Here is a 22,121-nt window from a genome sequence, read left to right on the forward strand (position 1 = left end):
CTAATAAGATAACTATTGATGACTGTTTCAGTCTCAAATCTAATGAATGTTCTTACTCAGTTTTCATGCAGGAAGGGAAGGAGAAGTTGGGCTCAGAGACTGTGCTGCAAGCCAAGTGTGCCTAAAGCATTGAACGGATAAAGCAGAAATGTTTCTATGTTTCATTTTGTTTGTTTGGTTGGTTGGTTGTTTTTTGTTTGTTTTTATTTTGAGACAGAGTCTTGCTCTGTCACTCAATCTGGAGCACAATGGTGTCATCATGGCTTATTGCAGCCTCAACCTCCTGGGCTGAAGTGATCTCCCACCTCAACCTCCTGAGTAGCTAGTACTTGCTATGTTGCCCAGGCTGGTCTTGAATGCCTGGCCTCAAGTGATCCTCCTGCTTTGGCCCTCCACAGTGCTGGGATTAAAGGCATGAGCCACCTTTAGACTCAGGGGCTTAGTAGGCTTTTCCACAATGACATTACTATTTAGTTTGAAATTTTAATGTAGCCCTTCTGTGAGGGTCTTTGTATCAGGATTCAAATGTACTAAATACTTCTGAATGGCCCGAGGGAAATTAAGAATGTACTTTCTTAGCACTTAGTTTTCAACCACTGTGAAACTTGGCCATTGGGGAAGTTGTCTCTTATCCCCTTTACATGGAGAGCCATTAACAATAATTGCATTAAAACATTAGTAATACATCTGTAGGACATTTTATAGTTTTACAGAGTACTTTTGAGAGGTAAGCAGAGCAAGTATTATTATACCTACTTAGAAGATATCTAAGGCTCAGAGTTGTAAAGTGGGTGGCCCAAGACTCCATAGTAAATATCAGGTTCTAGCTGCCTAATTCCTAGTGTAATGTGCTCTTTGCTATATATTACTCTGCTGGCAATGTCTGGTGGGTATAGGTCTGGAGAGGAGCTGCTTCCCAACCCTACAGTTCTCTTCTTTAGTTCTTTTTGTTTTCTTCTTCTTAAAGAGACAGGGTCTCACCCTGTGTCCCAGGCTGGAGTGCAGTGGCACCATCATAGCTATCTAGCAACCTCAAACTCCTGGACCCAAGCATTCCTCCCACCTCAGTCCCGAAGTAGCTGGGACTACAGGTGTGTGCCACCACACCCAGCTTGCTTATTTATTTACTTATTTTATTTTATTTTATTTTCCCTTACTGTGGAGTCAGGTCACAAATATTTTTGATTTTTTGTAGATATGGGGTTTTGCTATGTTGCTGAGGCTGGTCTTGAACTCCTAGCCTCAAGCAATCCTCCCACCTTGGTCTCTGAAAGTGCTGGGATTACAGCACCTGAGCTGTGTTGCCCAGCTTCCTTAGTTCTTAAGTGAAGGCAGTCTTTACCTGTAATTAATCTTTACCTATAATTAATTTGAATGTAACTTTTTGACTTTGCTTTAAACAAATGACGGTAAATATTTTTAAACCTGCAGCTTGTTTTGCTGAGAAAAAGCCTCTCTGGGGTTTAACCAAACCTGTAGGCTATGAAGTTATTGAATTTATTTTTATCTTTTTCTTGCTCTGGAAATTAATCTGAATGTTTTCAGTAATGTGTACCTTTCTTTGGATTAGACCTAAATGTGCCTTTATGTGATAATTTGGCTAGGTTTTATGAGTGTACGTACTTGTAAATTTGGGTCTTATTTTAATTAACCATAACTGTCTGAAACTTGAATTTTGGAAAGTTTTCTCTGCATTTGTTAATTCTGCCAGGTCACAATGGTGGCTCTGAAACTTATATATGTACCTTTTCTTACTTGACAAATGTTTGTCCAACAGATATAAGACTATTTAAAATAGCTTTCCTGTTCACAGTGTATAGTCCAGTTAAACAGGAAAGTCTCTGAAATTAGTCTCACCTTTGTTCCTGTCTCTACTATAGCATTTGGCACATCATATTATAATCATTTACTTATATGTGTAGCTGGGACTACAGGCATGTGCCACCATACCGGCTACTTTTTTTTTATTTTGTGTAGAGACAGGGTCTTACTGTGTTGCCCAGGCTGGTCTCCCAACTCCTGGCCTCAAGTAATCCTCTCACCTGAACCTGTTGAGCCATTGGGATTACATATGTGAGCCACTGCACTAAGCATGTCTGTGGGTTTTGATAAGAACTTTGTTGTGGCACCTTTTAGAGGTAATGAAATATAATGAAAAGAAAATTCACATTGAAGTCAATCAGACCGCCTGGTTCCAAATCTCAGGTCTGTCACATTTGCTAGTGCCTTGGGCAAATTACTTAAACTTTCTGAACCACAGTTTACATACCTTTAAAATAAGGAAAATAGTACTGATTTTATAAGGTTGCTGTGATAAATTATTAAAAGTACCCAAAACAGTTCTGCTGCATAGCAGATGCTTCACAAATACCTTCTTTTTTTGTTAGCATCCCTAGGCCTAGCAATTCAATACTTAAGGTCTCATTAAACTTTTGTTGAATGACTTAATGATTAGATGAATACATACTCTTTTCAAAGAAGAAGAATCATAGTAAAGAATAGCCAGGCATGGTGGCTCACGCCTGTAATCCCAGCACTTTGGGAGGCTGAGCCAAGCGGATTGCTTGAGCCCTGGAGTTCAAGACCAGCCTGGGCAACATGGTAAAACCCCATCTGCACTAAAAATACAAAAATGAGTCACTGTGCCTGGCTCGTTTTTTCATTAGCCTTTCCTTTATTTTCCTGTATTTTTGCACTCGAGGCTCAGAGTGGGAAGATCACTTGAGCCCAGGAGACAGAGGCCGAAGTGAGCCGAGATTGCACCACTGTACTCCAGCCTCGGTGGCAGAGCAAGACCCCAGAGATAAAATAATAATAAAGAATAATTAATATTATAGAATTGATTTGCTATTGATTTTATCTTTTAATTTTGTTAAGTTAAAAATGGATTCTCCCTACATTTCAAAATTATTGTTACTGTGTGCCTAGTGAGTAGAGGTGTAACACTACAGTTTCATTGCACCTACCTGTGCCTTTCATGTCTTAAATTTCTTGCCTTTTATGTATTCCACGTGGGATTTTATGTTTTAAAGAAGAATTATTTTCCTTAGTCTTCTTTGATCTTCCTTCTGTCCTTCCTCATGGCATTTTGGATTCTCTTTATTTGTGACATCTACCTTACTCTAGATTATACAGATATTATTTGTAGACTTGTCTATGCCTACCGCCTAGAGCTGAAAATCTACTACAGGGGTCCTTATTTAGGATTCCTTATTAGTCTTTCTGAGACTATGATGATAGCTATGAACTATCCCCCACTCCCAGAAAAACGTATACACGTACAAACTAAAGTTTTCATATCAGTGTGAGTTCAGGAGGTTCACGAACTCCAGGGTAAGGACTCTTTCTATATTGTGTGTTTCTTTAGAGCAGTAACTGAATTTCATTGACCTCTGTGTCTATGGCAAAGCCTATCATGTACATGTGTAGGAGATACCCAGTACATAATTTATGAATTGATGAATTCACATGTAAAATGAGAATCTAAGTTTATTACTCTAGAATCTGTAAACACAATTTCTTTTGTGTTTCCTTAGGCTTTCATCTGAGTGGCACAGTAACTGAGCTGGCCACTACCTCTGAACCAGCAGTGACTTACAAAGTTGCAATCAGTTTTGATCGATGCAAAATCACCTCAGTGACATGTGGCTGTGGGAACAAGGACATATTCTACTGTGCCCATGTGGTAGCGCTCTCACTCTACAGGATCCGTAAACCAGAACAAGTCAAATTGCGTCTTCCTATCTCCGAAACCCTTTTCCAGATGAATAGGGACCAGCTACAAAAGTTTATTCAATATTTAATCACGGCACACCACACTGAAGTTCTTCCTACTGCACAGAAACTGGCAGATGAGATTCTATCCTCCAACTCAGAAATCAACCAAGTGAACGGTAATTGTACAACTTTTTTATTGAAAAAAAAAAAAAGGTCTTTTTCATCACCACTGTCACCAAACCAACCCTCTTACCTCTACTTTGTTGCTTTATTGCATGTTAAGAGGTTGGGATATTTCTGCAGTTGCAATCACTTAATTTTAATCATTTCATTCTATCCAAACAACTGTGTTTAACTCTAAGTTTCTTAAAGCAGTCCAACTGTGTATCTCAAAAAGGTTTTGGTGAAAAAGAACAGAGAATGATAGTATTATATATTGGTCTAGTTTATGGACTTTGTCGATGCAGTCCCTGTCCCTAGGAGCCTGAAGTGTTCAAACAGTGAAAGAAAGCACAAAATAATTTGCATCATTCAGTGAATTGAGATGGATATGAGAATTCCCTTGATATTTCAGGACCCTACATTAGCATCAGAGTTATCCTAAGGAGCATGTGTTAGCATTGTGCTTATGAACTATATATTGGGGGTGCATTAATGGAGAAAGAGTTTATGTTCACTCATTGATTCAACAAGTATTTATTAAGTACCATGTGCAGGGAATAGTGCTGATTGTTGAGAGTCTAAAACAGACATGGTTCTTAAACTAGCTTATAACCTAGTAGCAACAACAGACAGGTCTGAAACAAATGCTTGTTTTTATAATGAAACCAGATTGTAGAAGCCTAATCATAGAAAACCGTTGAAAATTTTTAAGAAGGGGCCAGGCATGGTGGCTCACGCCTGTGATCCCAGCACTTTGGGAAGTCAAGGTGGGTGGATCACTTGAGGTCAGGAGTTCAAGACCAGCCTAGCGAACATGGTGAAACCCTGTCTCCACTAAAAATACAAAAATCATCCAGGCATGGTGGTGGATGCCTGTAATCCCAGCTACTTTGGAGGCTGAGGCAGGAGTATTGCTTGAACCTGGGAGGCGGAGGCTGCAGTGAGCTGAGATCATGCCACTGCACTCCAGCCTGGGTTACAGAGCGAGATTCCATCTCAAAAAAAAAAAAAGGAAAAAGAAAATTTTAAGAAGAAGAGTTAATAAGCCAGTTTTCATTTTGCTTTTTAGATCCCACTGTGTTCCAAGCATCATGCAAAGGACTTTATTTTTTATTTTTATTTTTTATTATACTTTAAGTTCTAGGGTACATGTGCACAACGTGCAGGTTTGTTACATAGGTATACATGTGCCATGTTGGTTTGCTGCACCCATTAACTCATCATTTACATTAGGTATTTCTCCTAATGCTATCCTTCCCCCTGCCCTCCACCCCACGACAGGCCCGGGGTGTGATGTTCCCCGCCCTGTGTCCAAGTGTTCTCATTGTTCAATTCCCACCTATGAGTGAGAACATGCAGTGTTTGGTTTTCTGTGTGCAGAGGACTTTATATATGTTAATCCATTTAGGTTTCAAAACTACTTTGTGAGGTATAATAATTTCTGCTTTATAAATAAGGAAGTTATTTATAACCTAGGTTCATTTGATATAATAATTTTTTGAATTTCTGTAAAGTTTTTTGAGTTTCCCTAAACTACCTTTCTCTTTTGGACGATAACTGATACAGTCTGGATTTGTGTCCCTGCTCAAATGTCATATCCAGTTGTAATCTCCCTTGTTGGAGGAGGGGGCTTGTGGGAGGTGAATGGATCATGGGGGCAGATTTCCCCCTCTCTGTTCTCCTGATAATGAGTGAGTTTTCACAAGATCCGGTTATTGAAAAGTGTGTAAGCACCTGCCCCTTCTCTCTCTTCCTCCTGCTCCAGCCATGTAAGATGTGCCTGCTTCCCCTTTGCCTTCCACCATGATTGTAAGTTTCCTGAGGCCTCCCAAGCCATGCTTCCTGTACAGCCTGCAGAACCATGAGCCAATTAAGCCTCTTTTTTAAAAATAAATTACCCATTCTCAGGTTATTTTTTTATAGCAGTGCAAGAATGTACCAATACAGAAAATTGGTACTGGGAAGTCAGGCATTGCCATAAAGATAACTGAAAATGTGGAAGCAGCTTTGGAACTGGGTAACAGGCAGAGGTTAGAAAAGTGTAGAGGGCTTACAAGAAGACAGGAGGATGAAGGAAAGTTTGGAGCTTCCTAGAGGTTCGTTAAATTGTTGTGACCAAAATGCTGATAGTGATATTGACAATGAAGTCCAGGCTGAGATGGTCTCAGATGAACATGGGTTGCTTTTTGGGAACTGAAGCAAAGATGTTTGAGGCATTGTGCTCCTGCCCTTGGGATCTGTGGAACCTTGAACTTGAGAGTGATGATTTGGGGCATCTGGCAGAAGAAATTTCTGTGCAGCAGTGTTGAAGATGTAGCCTGACTGCTTCTAGCAACCTCAGCTCATATTTGTGAGAAAAAAAAAAAAAAAAAAAAAAAACTAACTGAAAACTAGAACTTATATTTAAAAGGGAAACAGAGTGTAAAAGTTTGGAAAATTTGCAGCCTGGCTATATGGTAGAAAAGAATTCCCCCTTTCAGGGGAGGAATACAAGCTGGCTGCAGAAATTTGCTTAAGTAAAGCCAACACAATGAGGAAAATGTCTCAAAAGCATTTCAGACACCTTCATGGCAGCCCCTCCCATCACAGGCCCAGAGACCTAGGAGGGAAGAATGGTTTCATAGGCCAGGCCCAGGGCTCCGCTACCCTGCTCCTTAGAACACTGCTCCCTGCATCCCAGCCACTCCAGCTCCAGCTGTGGCTAAAAGGGCCCCAGATATGTCTTAGGCCACAGCTCCAGAGAGTGCAAGCCATAAGCCTTGGTGGCTTCCACATGGTGTTAAGCACAGAGGTCAAGAGTTGAGGCTTGGGAGCCTCTGCCTAAATTTCAGAGGACGTATGGAAACGCCTGGATGTCCAGGCAGGAGTCTGCCGCAGGGGCAGAGCCTTCATGGAGAGCCTCTACTAGGGCAGTGTGGAGGGGAAATGTGGGTTGGAGCCCCCACACAGATTCCCCACTGGAGCACTGCCTAGTGGAGCTGAGAAGGGGGCTGCTGTCCTCCAGATCCCAGGATGGTATATCCACCAACAGCGTATACTGTGCACCTGGAAAAGCCACAGGCACTCAACACCAGCCCTTGAAAGCAGCCATGGGAGCTGAGCTCTCAGGGCGTGGAGCTGCTCAAGGCCTTAGGTGCCCACCCATTGCATCACTGTGACGTGGATATGAGACATGGAGCCAAAGGGGATTATTTTGGAGCTGTAAGGTTTATTGACTGCCCTGCTGGGTTTTGGACTTGCCTGGGGCATGTAGCCCCTCTCTTTTTTTTTTTTTTTTGAGACGGAGTCTTGCTCTATCACCCAGGCTGGAGTGCAGTGGCCCAATCTCGGCTCACTGCAAGCTCCGCCTCCCGGGTTCACACCATTCTCCTGCCTCAGCCTCTCCAAGTAGCTGGGACTACAGGCGCCCGCCACCACGCCCGGCTAATTTTTTTTTTTTGTATTTTTAGTAGAGACGGGGTTTCACTGTGGTCTCGATCTCCTGACCTCGTGATCCACCCGCCTCGGCCTCCCAAAGTGCTGGGATTACAAGCGTGAGCCACCGCGCCCGGCTGTAGCCCCTCTCTTTTGGCTGATTTCTCCCTTTAAAATGGTAGGTGTATTTACCCAATGCCTATATTTCCATTGTATCTTGGAAGTAACTAGTTTTTTATTTTACCGGCTCATAAGTGGAAGGGACTTGCCTTGTCTCAGATGAGACTTTGGATGGTGGACTTTTGAGTTAATGCTGAAATGAGTTAAGACTTGGGGGACTGTTGAGAAGGGTGATTGTATTTTGCAATGTGAGAAGGATATGAGATTTAGAAGGGGCCAGGGGCAGAATGATATGGTTTGGATTTGTGTCCCCACCCAAATCTCATATTGAATTTGTAATCCCCACTGTTGGAGAAAGGCCTGATGGGAGGTAATTGGATCATGGGGGTGGATTTACCCATTGCTGTTCTCATGATGGTGAGTGAGTTCTCATGAGATCTGATTATTTAAAAGTGTGTAGGCTGGGCACAGAGGCTCACACCTGTAATCCCAGTACTTCAGGAAGCCAAGATGGGTGGATTGCTTGCACACAGGAGTTTGATACCAGCCCGGGAAACATGGCAAAACTCTGTCTCCACAAAAAATTCAAAAATTAGCTGGGCATTGTGGTGCATCCCTGTAGTCCCAACTACTCAGGAGGCTGAGGTGGGAGGATGGCTTGAGCCCAGGAGGCAGAGATTGCAGTGAACCAAAATTGCACTGCTGCACTCCAGCCTGGTGATAAAGCCAGACTTTGTCTCAAAATAATAAATAAATATAAATAAAAGTGTGTAGCACCTCCCACTTCTCTCTCTTCCTCCTGCACCAGCCATGTAAGACGTGTCTGCTTCCCCTTTGTCTTGTAAGTTTCCTGAGGCCTCCCCAGACATGCTTCCTGTACGTCTTGTGGAACCGTAAGCCAATTAAACTTTTCTTTATAAATTACCCAGTTTCAGTTATTTCTTTATAGCAGTGTGAGAACAGACTAATAAAATAACAGCTACTAGTGTGAAAGAGGCAATGAGACCAGGTGGGTGGCCTGTATGATAGAGTAGTCTACATGCCAAAGGACCTGTCTTTCCCAGTTGTTCAACAGAGCCAATCAAGTCTTACAAACAACCTCAGAAAGAACAGTCAGAGCTGGGCATGATGGCTCACGCCTGTAATCCCAACACTTTGGGAGGTCAAGGCAGGAGGATTGCCAGAGTCCAAGAGATACAAACAGCCTAAACAACATAGTGAGACCTCATCTCTACAAAAAATCAAAAAATTAGCCAGGCATGGTGGTGTGCGCTTGTGGTCCCAGCTACTCAGGAAGCTGAGGCAGGAGAATTGCTTGAGCCCAGGATGTTGAGGCTGCAATGAACAGTGATCATGCTACTGTCCTCAGCATGGACAACAGAGTAAGACTCTGTCTCAAAAAAAAATAAATAAAAGGAATAAAGAACAGTCAGACAGGCTTCCAGGAACTCTTGCTAACTAGCAAAAATGTTATGTTGCTTTATACTCAAAGTTGCAGTGTTTACATGATAACCGAGCTCTCTCTATTTGAGTGATACTGTCAAAAAGTAGCTCTCTATATCTCTTCTTATCCCACACAGAGAGGCTGTTCTACTCTGACCTCCTTTTTGAGACCTGAGTTCTGCCCCCATCCCCCAGGCCTGTAGCACCAGAGAGAAGAATAGCTCTGTACCCTGACAGCTGGGCTATGGCCTGCTTTTGTGCCTCATTCCCGCTATCTTTTCCCCCAGAATTATTTCCAAGCTCTCTTGCCTCTTCTTGAACTGGCTGCCTTGGTTCAGGACCTGTATTGGCCTGTCTTTTTCACCACAACTGTCACCAAAACAACCCTCTTCCCTCATTACTAATGTGCTGAAGAAACCTACATCCCTCATTACTCTTCCCATTCCCATATCTTAATTTTTGTCTGAAATTAGGCTGTAATTGCCACAATCAACTTGAGATGTGATTCTCAGCCTTCCCCAGGAACTACTACTTCTGTATACATGTTTATCCCGTACTTATATTAGCTTTCTATGATAGGTTCCATGGTATTCTACAGGCCCTTTCCTGATCTATTTCTATAACCAGTACTGGTATAAGCAATGATATAAAAAGGGGAGATATTATAGAGATAAAATGGACTGGACTGAAAATCCAAGTGTATTGGATGAGTGAGGACTGAATAAGAAGAAATAGAACTGAATTCCAAAATGTCTAGCTAGGATGGCATTGATGGTTTTGATAATGATGTTGCCATTCATTAGAGAACAAAAGAGGAGAAATGAATTTAGGAGGAAGATAGATTTAAGTTTGAGATACTTCTAGGACATTTAAATAAAGATTTCTGATGAAACAGTTGAATATATGGACCTGGAACTGAGGGAGAAAGTCAGAATTTTTGAAATCAAAAATTTTAGATAAAAATGATGTTTGAAATCATATTTCTGTTCCCTGCTAAATCTTTAAACACTTAGAACATTTTCCTTCTCCTTTCTCTTTAACTCCATTCCTCACCAAAACAAACCTAAAACAGCAGGAATAAAATTCCTAAAACTGCTAGCTGCCTGCTTTTAATCTTAAGAACAGATCCAAGTTTTGCTCTGCTCCCCACTTCCCTGAAACCATTTCTTGCATTAGTCCCTATATGTGTTTGTAGCTAGACATTGCCTTGTCTTTTTTGGATTGGTTACTTAGATTGGACTATCCTTCCAGCTGTGCTTCTAGCACTACTCTATGCCCTATTTGTGATTTGCTCTGGTAACTCCATACCCCAAGATTATCTGGGATACAGCATCCTGGCCAAGACTTCAGTTTCTCTTATCCAAAAAGAAAGATTGAGGAAGGAGGCAGAACAAGATGGCAGAATAGAAGGCTACACCAATTGTTCCCTACCTCCTCACATGAGGACACCAATCTAAGAACCATCTACACACAAAAAAAGTACCCACATAAGAACCAAAAATCAGGTGAGCACTGACAATATCTGGTTTTAACTTCATATTGCTAAAAGAGGCACTGAGGAAATAGGAAAAACAGTCTTGAATCACCAGTGCCACACCTCCCCAATCACCCAGCAGTCATAGCATGGTGTGGAAAGCATTTTGGTGCATTGGGAAAACAGAAATTGCAGCATTTCTGAGGCATTAAACTCAGTGCTGCCCTATTATAACAGAAAACAAAACCAGACCAAACTCAGCTGACACCTCCCCGTAGAGGGAGCATTTAAACCAGCCCTAGCCAAAGAGGAATTGCCAGTCCCAGCAGTGCAAACTTGAGTTCCAGCAAGCCTCCCCTCTGTGGGCTAAAGTGCTCTGGGGCCTTAAATAAACTTGAAAGGCAGTCTAGGCCGCACGGACTGTGACTCCTAGGCAAGTCCTAATGCTGAACTGGGCCCAGAGACAGTGGACTGTGGGGAGACATGTGACCTACTGAGACACCAGCTGGGGTAGCTCAGGGAGTGATGGCATCACCCTTAACCCCAGGCAGTTCAGCTTTCGGCTCCAAAAGAGACCCCGTCCCTTTGCTTGAGGAGAGGAGAGGGAAGAGTGGGGATGAATTTGTCTTGCATCTTGGATACCAGCTCAGCCACACCAGGATAGGGCACCAGTCAGAGTCGTGAAGCCCCCTTTCCAGGCCCTAGCTCCCTGTACTACATTTCTTGACACACCTTGGGCCAGAAAGGAACCTGCTGCCTTTGAAGGGAAGGAGCTAGTCCTGACAGGATTCATTGCCTGCTAACTGAAGAGCCCTGAATAACCAGCAGTGATACTCATGTACTACACTGAGAACCTTGGGTGAGACTCTGAAACTTGATGGCTTAAGGTGAGTCTCAGGACATTCCCAGCTGTGGTGGCTATGGGGCAAGATGCCTTCCACTTGAGAAAAGTGGAAGTAAAAGCAAAGGGGACTTTGTCTTGCACCTTAGGTACCAGCTCAGCCACAGGGTCTAGAGCACCAAGTGGCCTCTTGGGGTACTTCATTCCAGGACTTGGCTCTTGGATGGCTTTTCTAGACATGCCCTGGGCCATTGGGGAGCGCACTGCCCTGAAGGGTGAGTCCCAAGCCAGGCAGCATTCACCACAAGCTGACTGGAGAGGCCTTGGGCCTTAAATGGTAGTCTGGCAGTACTCCTCGTGGGCCTGTGGTAGTGGTGGCCATGGGAGGCTCCTCTGCCTTTGGAAAGGGGCAGGAAGAGTGGAAGTGTCATGCGCATCCATGTGAAGAGACCACCGAACAGGCTTTGTGTGAGCAACAAGGCTGTTTATTTCACCTGGGTGCAGGCGGGCTGAGTCCGAAAAGATAGTCAGTGAAGGGAGATAGGGGTGGGGCTGTTTTACAAGATTTGGGTAGGTAGTGGAAAATTACAATCAAAGGGGGTTGTTCTCTGGCTGGCAGAGGTGGGGGTCACAAGGTGCTCAGTTGGGGAGCTTTTGAGCCAGGATGAGCCAGGAGAAGGAATTTCACAAGGTAATGTCATCATTTAAGGCAGGGACCGGCCATTTTCACTTCTTTTGTGGCGGGATGTCATCAGTTAAGGCAGGAACCAGCCATTTTCACTTCTTTTGTGATTCTTCATTTGCTTCGGGCCATCTGGACCTATATGTGCAGGTCACAGGGAATACGATGGCTTAGCTTGGACTCAGAGGCCTGACAGGAACGACTATGTCTTGTGGTTTGAGTGCCAGCTCAGCCACAGTACAGTGGAACAGCAGGTGAACATCTAAGGTTTTTTTACTCTAGTCCCTGGCTCCTGGATGGCACCTCTGGACACACCCAGAGTCTGGAGGAACCCACCATCCTGAAGAGAAGGACACAGGCCTGGCTGGCTTTGCTACCTGCAGATTATGGAGCCTCAGGGCCTTGAGTGAACACAGATGGTAGCCAGGGAGTGGTTACAGCAAACCTTGGGTGAGACCTAATTTGGTGCTGGCTTCAGATTTGACCAAGCACAGTCCTAGTGGTGGTGGCCACAAGGGTATTTATGTCACACCACTACCAGCTCCAGTAGCTCAGAACAGAGAAAGACCCCATTAGTTTGGGAGAAACTAGGAAGAGAGCAAGAGTCTCTGCCTGTGGTTGCCCAGAGAATTCTTCCGGATCTTGTTCTAGACCACCAAGGCGGTACCTCTATGGGTCTGCAAGAACCACAGCATTACTGGGGTACAGGGATACAGCTTAGATCACAATACCCAAGTCCTTTCAAATATCTGGAAAGCCTTCCCAAGAAGGACAGGTACATACAAGCCCAGGCTGAAAAGACTACAACAAATACCTAATTCTTCAATGCCCAGACACTGACGAACATCTACAAGCATCAATGCCATCCAGGAAAACATGACCTCATCAAATGAACTAAAGGTACCAGGAACCAATCCTGGAGAAACACAGATGTGTGACCTTTCGGAAAGAATTCAAAATAGCTGTTTTGAGGGAACTCAAAGAAATTCAAGATAACACAAAGAAGGAGTTTAGAAGTCTATCAGATAAATTTAACAAAGAGATTGAAATAATCCAAAAGAAGCAAAAATTCTGGAGCTGAAAAATGCAATTGGCATACAGAAGAATGCATCAGAGTCTTTTAATAGCAGAATTGATCAAGCAGAAGAAGGAATTAGTGAACTTGAAGACAGGCTATTTGAAAATTCACAGTCAGAGGAGATGAAAAAAAGAATAAAATGAGTGATACATACCTACAAGATCTAGAATATAGCTTCAAGGGGCAAATCTAAGAGTTATTGGGCTTAAAGAGGATGTAGAGAAAGAGATTGGGGGTAGAGAGTTTATTCAAAGGGATTATATCAGAGAATTTCCCAAACCTAGAGGAAGATATATCAATATCCAAGTACAAGTAGGTTATAGAACACCAAGCATATTTAACCCAAAGAAGACTACTTCAAGACATTTAATAATCAAACTCCCAAAGGTCAAGGATAAAGAAAGGTTCCTAAAAGCAGCAAGAGAAAATTAAAAAGTAACATACAATGGAGTCTGGCAGCAGACTTCTCAGTGGAAACTTTACGGGCCAGGAGAGAGTGGCATGACATGTTTAAAGTGAAGGAAACAAACTTTTATCCTAAAATAGTATGTTTGGCAAAAATACCCTTCAAACATGAAGGAGAAATAAAGACTTTCCCAGACAAACAAAAACTGAGGGATTTCATCAACACCAGACTGGCCTACAAGAAATGCTAAAAGTGAGTACTTCTGTCAATACAAAAAGGATGTTAATGAACAATAAGAAATCATATGAAGGTACAGAACTCACTGGTGATAGTAAGTAGACAGAAGAACACAATATTATAACACTGTAACTGTGATGTGTAAACTACTCTTAAGTAGAAAGACTAAACTATGAACCAATCACAAATAATAACTACAACTTTCAAGACATAGCATAATAAGATAAAAGTAGAAACAACAAAAAGTTAAAAAGCAGGGGCACGAAGTTGTAGAGTTTTTATTAGGTTTCTTTTGGCTTGTTTGTTTGCTTATTTAAACAGTGTAAGTTGTTATCAGTTTAAAATAATGGGTTATAAGATAGTATTTGCAAGCCTCATGGTAATTTCAAGCCAAAAAAAAAAAAAAAATACAACAGATACACAAAAAGTTAAAAGTAAGAAACTAAATCATATCACCAGAGAAAGTCACCTTCACTAAAGGAAAACAGGAAGGAAAGAAGGAAGAGAAGACCACAGAACAACCAGAAAACAAATAACAAAATGGCAGGACTAAGTCCTTACTTATCAATAACAACACTGAATGTAAATAGACTAAGCTCTCCAATAAAAAGACATAAAGTGGCTGGATGGATTAAAAAAAATTAGACCCAGTGATCTGTTACCTACAAGAAACACACTTCACTTATAAAGACAAACATAGACTGAAAATTAAGGGATTGAAAAAGGTATTTCATGTCAATGGAAACAAAGGAGTAGGAGTAGCTATACTTTTATCAAACAAAATAGATTTCAAGACAAAACCTAAAAGAAGAGACAAAGAAGGTCATGATATAATGATAAAGGGGTTAGTTCAGTAAGAGGATATAACAATTGTAAATATATATACACCCAACACTGGAGCACCCAAATATATAGAGCAAATACTATTACAGCTAAATAGAGAGATAGACCTCAGTATAGTAATAGCTGGAGACTTCAACACCCCACTATTAGCATTAGACACATCTTCCAGACAGAAAATCAACGAACACTGGATTTAATCTGCACTGTAGGCCAAATGCAACTAATAGATATTTACAGAACATTTCAGCCGGCAGCTGCAGAATACACATTCTTTTCCTCAGCACATGGATTATTCTCAAAGATAGACCACATATTAGGTTACAAAACAAGTCTTAAAACAGTCAAAAAAAATTGAAATAAGCATCTTCTCTGACCACAATGGAATAAAACTAGAAATCAATAACAAAAGGAATTTTGGAAACTATACAAATACATGGAAATTAAACAATAGGCTCCTGGATGACCAGTGGGTCAATAAAGAAATTGAGAGGAAATTGAAAATTTTCTTAAAACCAATAATAATGGAAACACAACATACTAAAACCTATGGGATACAGCAAAAGCAGTATTAAGAGGGAAATGTATAGCTATAAGTGCCTACATCAACAAGGTGAAAAACTTCAAATAAACAATCTAATGATGCATCTTAAAGAACTAGAAAAGCAAGAGCAAACCAAACCCAAAATTAATATTAATAGAAGAAAAGAAATAATAAAGATCAGAGCAGAAATAAATTGAAATGAAAACAATACAAAAAAAAGCAATAAAACAAAAGGTTGGTTTTTTGAAAAGTTAAACAAAATTGACAAACCTTTAGCCAGACTAAGAAAAAAAGAGAGATGACCCAAATAAATAAAATCAGAGATGAAAAAGGAGACATTACAGCTGATACCACAGAAATTCAAAGGATCATTAGTGACTACTGTGAACAACTATATGCCAATAAATCAGAAAATCTAAAAGCAATGGACAAATTTCAAGACACTTACAACCTATCAAGACTGGACCATGAAGAAACCCAAAACTTCAACAGACCAATAACAAGTAACAAGATCAAAGCCATAATAAAAAAAAGTCACCCAGTAATGAAAAGCCTGAGACCCAGCTGAATTCTACCAAACATTTAAAGAAGGATTAATACCAATCTTACTGAAACTATTCTGAAAATAGAGGAGGAAGAAATACTTCCAAACTCATTCTACAAGGCAAGTATTACCCTGATACCAAAACCAGACAAAGACATATCAAAAAAATAAAACTACAGGCCAATATCTCTGATGAATATTGATGCAAAAAATCCTCAACAAAATACTAGCAAACTGAATTCAACAATACATTAAAAAGATCATTCATCATGACCAAGTGGGATTTATCCCTGGGATGCAAGGATGGTTCAGTATATGGAAATCAATCAATATGATGCATCATATCAGCAGAATAAAGGATAAAAACCATATGATCATTTCAATTGATGCTGAAAAAGCACTTGATAAAATCCAACATCTCTTCATGATAAAAATGCTTTAAAAATGGGTATAGAAGACACATACCTCAACATAATAAAAGACATATATGGCAGACCCACAGCTAATATCATATTGAATGGGGAAAAACTGAAAATCTTTCCTCTAAGATCTGGAACGTGACAAGGATGCCCCATGTTACCACTGTTATTCAACATAATGCTGGAGGTCCTAGCTAGAGCAAGCAAACCAGAGAGAAATAAGGGGCATTTAAATTGGAAAGGAAGAAGTCAAATTATCCTCGTTTGCAGATGATATGATCTTATATTTGGAAAAACCTAAAGACTCCACCAAAAAACTATTAGAATTGATGAACAAATTCAGTAAAATTGCAGGATACGAAATCAACATACAAAAATCAGCAGGCCGGGCGCAGTGGCTCACGTCTGTAATCCCATCACTTTGGGAGGCCGAGGCAGGTGGATCACCTAAGGTCAGGAGTTTGAGACAAGCCTGGCCAACATGGTGAAACTCTACCTCTACTAAAAATACAAAAATTACCCAGGCGTGATGGTGGGCACCTGTAATCCCAGCTACTTGGGAAGCTGAGGCAGGAGAATCGCTTGAACCCAGGAGGCAGAGGTTGCAGTGAGCTGAGATCGTGCCACTGCAACTCCAGCCGGGGCGACAACAGTGAGACTCCACCAAAAAAAAAAAAAAATCAGTAGCAATTGTATATGCGAACAGTGAACAATCTAAAAAATACATTTAAAAAGTAATCCCATTTACAGTGGCCACAAATAAAATTAAATACCTAGGAGTTAACCAAAGAAGTGAAAGATCTCTATAATGAAAACTATAGAACACTGATGAAAGAAATTGAAGAAGACACCAAAAAATGGAAAGATATTCCACATTCATGGATTGGAAAAAATCAATATTGTTAAAATATTCATACTACTCAATCTACAGATTCAATGTAATCCCTATCAAAATACCAATGACATTCTTCACAGAAATAGAAAAAATAATTCTAAAATTGTTTTTTGTTATGTGAAACCACAAAAGACCTGGAATAACCAAAGCTATCCTAAGCAAAAAGAACAAAAAAATGGAGTAATCATATTACTTGACTTCACATTATACTACAGAGCTATAGTAACTAAAATAGCATGATACTGTCATAAAATAGACACACAGACCAATGGAACAGAATAGAAAACCCAGAAACAAATCCACACACCTACACTGAACTCATTTGTTACAAAGGTGCCAGGAACATACACTGGGGAAAAGACAGTTTTTTCAATAAATGGATGCTGGGAAACTGGATATCCATATGCAGAAGAAATGAAACTAGACCCCTATCTCTAGCCATATACAAAAATCAGATAAAAATGGATTAAAGACTTAAATCTAAGACGTGAAACTATGAAACTACTACAAGAAAACATTGGGGAAACTCTCTAGGACACTGGACTGGGCAAAGATTTCTTGAGTAATACCCCACAAGCACAGGCAGCCAAAGCAAAAATGGATAAATGGGATCACATCAAGTTAAAAAGCTTCTGTACAGAAAGGAAATAATCAACAAAGTGAAGAGACAACCCATAGAATGGGAGAAAATATTAGCAAACTACCCATCTGACAAGGAATTAATAACCAGAATATATAAGGAGCTTAATTCAATAGGAAAAAAATCTAATAATCTGATTTTAAAATGAGCAATAGATCTGAACAGACATTTCTCAAAAGAAGACATACAAATGGTAAATGAGTATATGAAAAGGTACTCAATATCATTTGTCATCAGAGATATGCAAATCAAAACCACAATGACATACCATCTCACCTCAGTAAAAATGGCTTATATCCAAAAGACAGGCAATTTCAAGTGCTGGTGAGGATGTGGAGAAAAGGGAACCCTCGTACACTGTTGGTGGCAAAGTAAATTAGTACAACCACTATGGAGAACAGTTTGAAAGTTCCTCAAAAAACTAAACAGAGCTACCATATGATTCAGCAATCCTACTGCTGGGTATATACCCCAAAGAAAGGAAATCAGTATATCAGAGGGAGGTCTGCACTTACATGTTTGTTTGTTGCAGCACTGTTCACAATAGCCAAGATTTGGAACCATTCTTAAGTGTCCATCAGCAGACGAATGGATAAAAAAAAAGTGGTACTTATACATAGTGGAGTACTATTCAGCAATAAAAAAGAATAAGATCAGCTGGGTGCAGTGGCTCACACCTGTAGTCCTAGCATTTTGGGAGGTCGAAGCAGGCAGATTGCTTGAGCTCAGGAGTTCAAGACCAGCCTGGGCAACATGGAAAAACTCCATCTCTACAAAAATTACAAAAAAGTAGCCAGGTGTTGGTGGCATGCACCTGTAGTTTCAACTACTGGGGAGGCCGAGGCAGGAGAATTGCTTGAGCCTAGGAGGTTAAGGCTGCAGTGAGCCATGATCATGCCACTGCACTCCAGCCTGGGTGACAGAGTGAGACCCTATCTCAAAAAAAAAAAAAGATTTTGGGAGGCCGAGGCGGGCGGATCACGAGGTCAGGAGATCGAGACCACAGTGAAACCCCGTCTCTACTAAAAATACAAAAAAAATTAGCCGGGCGTGGTGGCGGGCGCCTGTAGTCCCAGCTACTCGGAGAGGCTGAGGCAGGAGAATGGCGTGAACCCGGGAGGCGGAGCTTGCAGTGAGCCGAGATTGCGCCACTGCACTCCAGCCTGGGCGACAGAGCGAGACTCCGTCTCAAAAAAAAAAAAAAAAAAAGATGAGATTCTGTCATTTGCAACAACATGGATGGAACTGGAGGTTATTATCCTAGGTGAAATAAACCAGGCACAGAAAGACAAATATCATCACATGTTCTCACTTATTTGTGAGATCTAAAAATCAAAACAATTGAGCTCATGGGGGTAGAGAGAGTAGAAGGATGGTTATGAGAGGCTGGGAAGGGTAGTGGGGGCATGTCAGGGAGGTGGGGATGGTTAATGTGTACAAAACAGTTAGAATGAAAAAGACCTAGCTAGTATTTGATAGCACAACAGGATGATTATAGTCAATAAATAATTTAATTGTACATTTTTAAATCACTGAAAGTATAATTGGATTGTTTGTAACACAAAGAATAAATACTTGAGGTAATGGATACCCCATTTTCCATGTTGTGATTACTATGCATTGCATGTCTGTATCAAAACATCTCATGTACCCCATAAATATATACACCTACTATCTACCCACAAAAATTAAAATTAAAAAAGAAAGATTGAATACCAAGAGAAAAGTAAGATAACTTGAGAAGGTCAGGCACCATGTTTTGCTAATTTCTGAGTGTCCCTCACCAAGCACAATACTTGTAAAATAATCAGTGTTCTATAAGTGTTTGTTGATTGAAAACATCCTTGAATAAACAGGTGATGAAAGAGGAGCCAATGTAGGAATTAACAAAGTAATGGGAAAAAACTAGCAAGTTATTATCAAAGAAAATGTAGCATTGAGTTTCAAAAAGTGAATGGTCAACAGTGTGGAATACTGTGGAAGACAGAACTAACAAACATGGAAAGACAATTTGGGGGAAATACAAACTATGCAGAAAGAATAAAACTTTGAAAAATTATTAGTATCAGAAATAAAAAGATATTGCAACCTATGAAATAACAACTAGATACTACAAAAACAAATGCAAAGAACAGAAAAAAGATCATGAATATTACAAATTTGATGGCAGAAAATTTTAAAACTCAATAGAACTGTTGGAACATAAAATTCCTACAGAGAACAGCCCTTGCTTCCACCAACATGGAGACTTTGTACCGTGTCCCGTTCTTTGTGCTCGAAGGTCCTGTTCTTTGTGCTCGAATGTCCTAACCTGAAGCTGAAGAAGCCACCCTGGATGCCCGTGCCGTTGGCCATGACTGTGTGTGCTCTGGTGGTGGTGTCTTACTTCCTCATCACCAGAGGAATAATGTATGATGTTATTGTTGAACCTCCAAGTGTTGGTTCTGTGACTGATGAACATGGGCATCAGAGGCCAGTAGCTTTCTTGGCCTACAGAGTAAATGGACAGTATATTATGGAAGGACTTGCATCCAGCTTCCTGTTTACAGTGGGAGGTTTAGGTTTCATAATCCTGGACCGATCGAATGCACCAAATATCCCAAAACTCAATAGACTTCTTCTATTCATTGGATTTGTGTGTGTCTTATTGAGGTTTTTCATGGCTACTCAAGTATTCATGAGAATGAAACTGCCAGGCTATCGGATGGGTTAGAGTGCATTTGAGAAGAAATCAGTGGATACTGGATTTGCTTCTATCAAAGAAGTTTTAAAGGCTGTACCAGTCCTCTAATATGAAATGTGGAGAAGAATGAAGAGCAGCAGTAAAAGAAATATGTAGTGAAAAAACAGGAAGCATATTGAAGCTTGGCCTAGAATTTATTCTTGGTATTAAAGAGACAAGTTTATCATAGTATTTTTTTTCCTGCTGATCTATTGCTATGCCAGCGATGTTGAGTGGCATTTTCTTCTTAGTTTTTCATTTCTTAAAGAAAATATACTCCGTATCTACAACTATAAATCAAATAAAGTGATTATTTTTTGCAACCCCCTTAAAAAAATTCCTATGGAGTAGAGCAAAAAGAGAGATAAAAAAGAGGAGAAAAAAATGTATCAAAAATTAAAACGAGTCCTCAAATTCCAGTGTTTAACTAATAGGGGTTAATAGGGGTTTCAGAAATAGAAAACAGAGGTAAGGAATTCACCAATGAAATAATTGAACAAAATTTTCTAGAATAAAACATGAATTTCTTTTTTTTTTTTTTTTTTGAGACGGAGTCTCACTCTGTCGCCCAGGCTGGAGTGCAGTGGCGCAATCTTGGCTCACTGCAAGCTCTGCCTCCTGGGTTCACGCCATTCTCCTGCCTCAGCCTCCCCAGTAGCTGGGACTCCAGGCGCCCACCACCACGCCTGGCTAATTTTTTGTATTTTTAGTAGAGACGGGGTTTCACCGTGTTAGCCAGGATGGTCTGGATCTCCTGACCTTGTGATCCACCCACCTCGGCCTCCCAAAGTGTTGGGATTACAGGCATGAGCCACTGTGCCTGGCCCAAAAACGTGAATTTCTAAAGTGAAAAGATTCAGTCTGGGTGGGATGGCTCACACCAGTAATTCCAGCACTCTGGGAGGTCAAAGCAGGAGGATCACATGAGCCCAGGAGTTCAAGACCAGCCTGGGCAACAAAGTAAGACCCCCATCTCTACAAAAAAAAAAATCAAATTAGCTGGGCATGGTGGTGTGTGCCTGTAGTCCCAGCTGCTCAGGAGGCCGAGGCAAGGCCAGAGGATTGCTTGAGCCCAGGAGTTTGAGGCTGCAGTGAGCTACAATGGCACCACCGCCCTCCAGCCTGGGAGACAAAGATCTTGTCTCAGAAAAAAAAAAAAAAAAAAGACAAACAACTGCAACAAAACAGTGAGAGGATTCCACTAAATGCCAAGAAAGGGAAAAGAATAATCTTTTCAATAAGAGATGCTGGATCAACCGGAAATCAAGTTTCCAGTTGAAACTTGATTTCTACCTGATACCATTCAGAAAAATCAGTTGTGGTTGGATTGCAGATATAAATGTGAAAAGTAGAAGAGTAAAACCTAAAAGAAGAGAACACCTTCATGTCCTTGAGGTAGAGAAAATTTTCTTTAGTAGGAAAAGGCCAACAAATTGGAATACATTAATTTTTTTTTTTTTTTTGAGATGGAGTTTCGCCCTCGTTGCCCAGGCTGGAGTGCAATGGCATGATTTCAGCTCACCGTACATTAAAATTTTTAAATTACGATTTATCAGCCAGGCACCGTGGCTCACACCTGTAATCCCAGCACTTTGGGAGGCTGGGGCAGGCAGATCACCTGAGGTCAGGAGTTCAAGACCAGCCTGGCCAACATGGTGAAATCCCATCTCTATTAAAAATACAAAAATTAGCCAGGCATGGTAATGCGCACCACCTGTAATCCCAGCCACTTGGGAGGCTGAGGCAGGAGAATGGCTTGAACCCTGGAGGCAGAGGTTGCAGTGAGCTGAGATCACACCACTGCACTCCAGCCTGGGCAACAGAGTGAGACTCCATCTCAAAAAAAAAAAAAAGTGAAAGAATAATTGGTTCCTTAGACTTAATAACCCCCTCAGGACAGGTCTCATTATATAAGCCTCAATGCTTACGTGGAGGCTGAACCC

General features: G+C 41.0%; 1 protein-coding gene and 1 pseudogene across 6 annotated transcripts in view; both read left to right on the forward strand.

Annotated features, from left to right (window-relative positions):
* Window positions 1-22,121, forward strand: part of ZSWIM5 (zinc finger SWIM-type containing 5) — a 184,396-nt gene that overhangs the window by 115,040 nt on the left and 47,235 nt on the right. For all 6 annotated transcript variants that reach the window (XM_055255735.2, XM_055255738.2, XM_055255734.2 and 3 more), the window contains one exon: window positions 3,537-3,893. In XM_055255735.2, the coding sequence (XP_055111710.1) occupies window positions 3,537-3,893 (357 nt within the window). The remainder of the gene's footprint in view (window positions 1-3,536; window positions 3,894-22,121) is intronic.
* On the forward strand, window positions 19,683-20,413 carry LOC129469266 (oligosaccharyltransferase complex subunit OSTC-like; annotated as a pseudogene).

Source organism: Symphalangus syndactylus, chromosome 12 (assembly GCF_028878055.3).
Source record: "Symphalangus syndactylus isolate Jambi chromosome 12, NHGRI_mSymSyn1-v2.1_pri, whole genome shotgun sequence".
In the NCBI taxonomy this organism is placed as follows: domain Eukaryota; kingdom Metazoa; phylum Chordata; class Mammalia; order Primates; family Hylobatidae; genus Symphalangus; species Symphalangus syndactylus.